This window comes from Aptenodytes forsteri, unplaced genomic scaffold (assembly GCF_000699145.1).
Source record: "Aptenodytes forsteri isolate BGI_AS27 unplaced genomic scaffold, ASM69914v1 Scaffold678, whole genome shotgun sequence".
Taxonomy (NCBI): Eukaryota; Metazoa; Chordata; class Aves; order Sphenisciformes; family Spheniscidae; genus Aptenodytes; species Aptenodytes forsteri.
In genome coordinates, this window is record NW_008795698.1 from 288966 (window position 1) to 290170 (window position 1205).

The window sequence follows — 1205 nt, forward strand, 5'->3', positions numbered from 1 at the left end:
CCGAGGCTGGGCTGTGGGGCGAGGCCATGGGTGAGCTGGGGCACGGGGCGAGGCCGGGCACGGGGTGGCTCTCGGGGCTGCTGCCCCAGGAGCCAAGTCCCTTTGCATCGCCCTGGGGGGTCCCTCCACCCGTGCAGGGGTGGGAGCTGCCAGCAGCCCCGTGTTCCCCCCGCCGTGCTGTCCCTGGGGGACCTGCCCCAGCGTCCCTGGGGGTTCCCGCTGACCGTGGGGTAGGCAGGGGCTCTGTGGGGCAGGCAGGGGCTGTTGCAGAGGGCACGAGCCTGGGGCGGCGGGGCCGAGCGGCGCAGGGTGCCCCTGCCGGGTGCCAGCCCGGCGGGCAGGGGCCAGAGGCTGGGTGACGGTGGCACGTCTCCGCAGGAGGAGGTGAAGGTGAAGATGAAGGAGCTGAACGAGCACATCGTGTGCTGCCTGTGCGCCGGGTACTTCATCGACGCCACCACCATCACCGAGTGCCTGCACACGTGTGAGTCCCCACGCGGTGGCGGCAGCTGCCTGCCCGGCTCCGGCGGCGCGGGGTCCCGTGGGGTCCCCCCGGGCGGGGGCCAGCGGAGCCTCCCCTGCCCGCTGGTGGGTCCAGCGCTGCCCTGGGGCCGTGGCTCCTGCCTGGGGGGCCAAGGGGGACGTGTGTCCGCTGCTCAACGCTGGGTGTCGGGGGTGTCAAACCCCCCCCCCCCCCCACGCCCCGCCCCTCCGTCCTTCTGGCCACAGTCTGCAAGAGCTCCATCGTCAAGTACCTGCAGACCAGCAAGTACTGCCCCATGTGCAACACCAAGATCCACGAGACGCAGCCGCTGCTCAACCTCAAGCTGGACCGCGTCATGCAGGACATCGTCTACAAGCTGGTGCCCGGCCTGCAGGAGAGTGAGTGGCTCCGGCGGGGGGGGGGGGGGGGGGGGGCAGGATCTGGTGTCCCTGGCACCGGCGTCTTGTAGAGCGATGTGGGGAGGAGCTGTGAGGAGAAGGGCACAGGGAAGAACGGGACGCTTTCAGGGGGCCACCTCCCTACTGGGTGTGGGAGACTCTGTCTGTGGGTTAGGGTCTTCAAAATGCTGCTGACCATGTCCGTGGCGGCTGCTAGGGCTTCTCGGATGGGAAGAGAGGGCGGGGGGGGGCATCTTACCGTGTAAAACCAGTTACGGAGCGAGGGGTAAGGCAGGACAAACAGCCCTCACTCGCGGAGGCGG

The 1205-nt window shown here is 70.0% G+C and overlaps 1 protein-coding gene across 1 annotated transcript in view; it reads left to right on the plus strand.

Annotated features, from left to right (window-relative positions):
* The window catches only part of PCGF1 (polycomb group ring finger 1), a gene marked incomplete at its 3' end in the record, with an annotated part of 30464 nt that extends 29569 nt beyond the window's left edge, over positions 1 to 895 (plus strand). Inside the window, exons 2-3 of the mRNA XM_009283163.2 lie at positions 255 to 484; positions 730 to 895. Of these exons, the coding sequence (XP_009281438.2) occupies positions 255 to 484; positions 730 to 895 (396 nt within the window). The remainder of the gene's footprint in view (positions 1 to 254; positions 485 to 729) is intronic.
* Positions 896 to 1205: the final 310 nt, after the last annotated feature.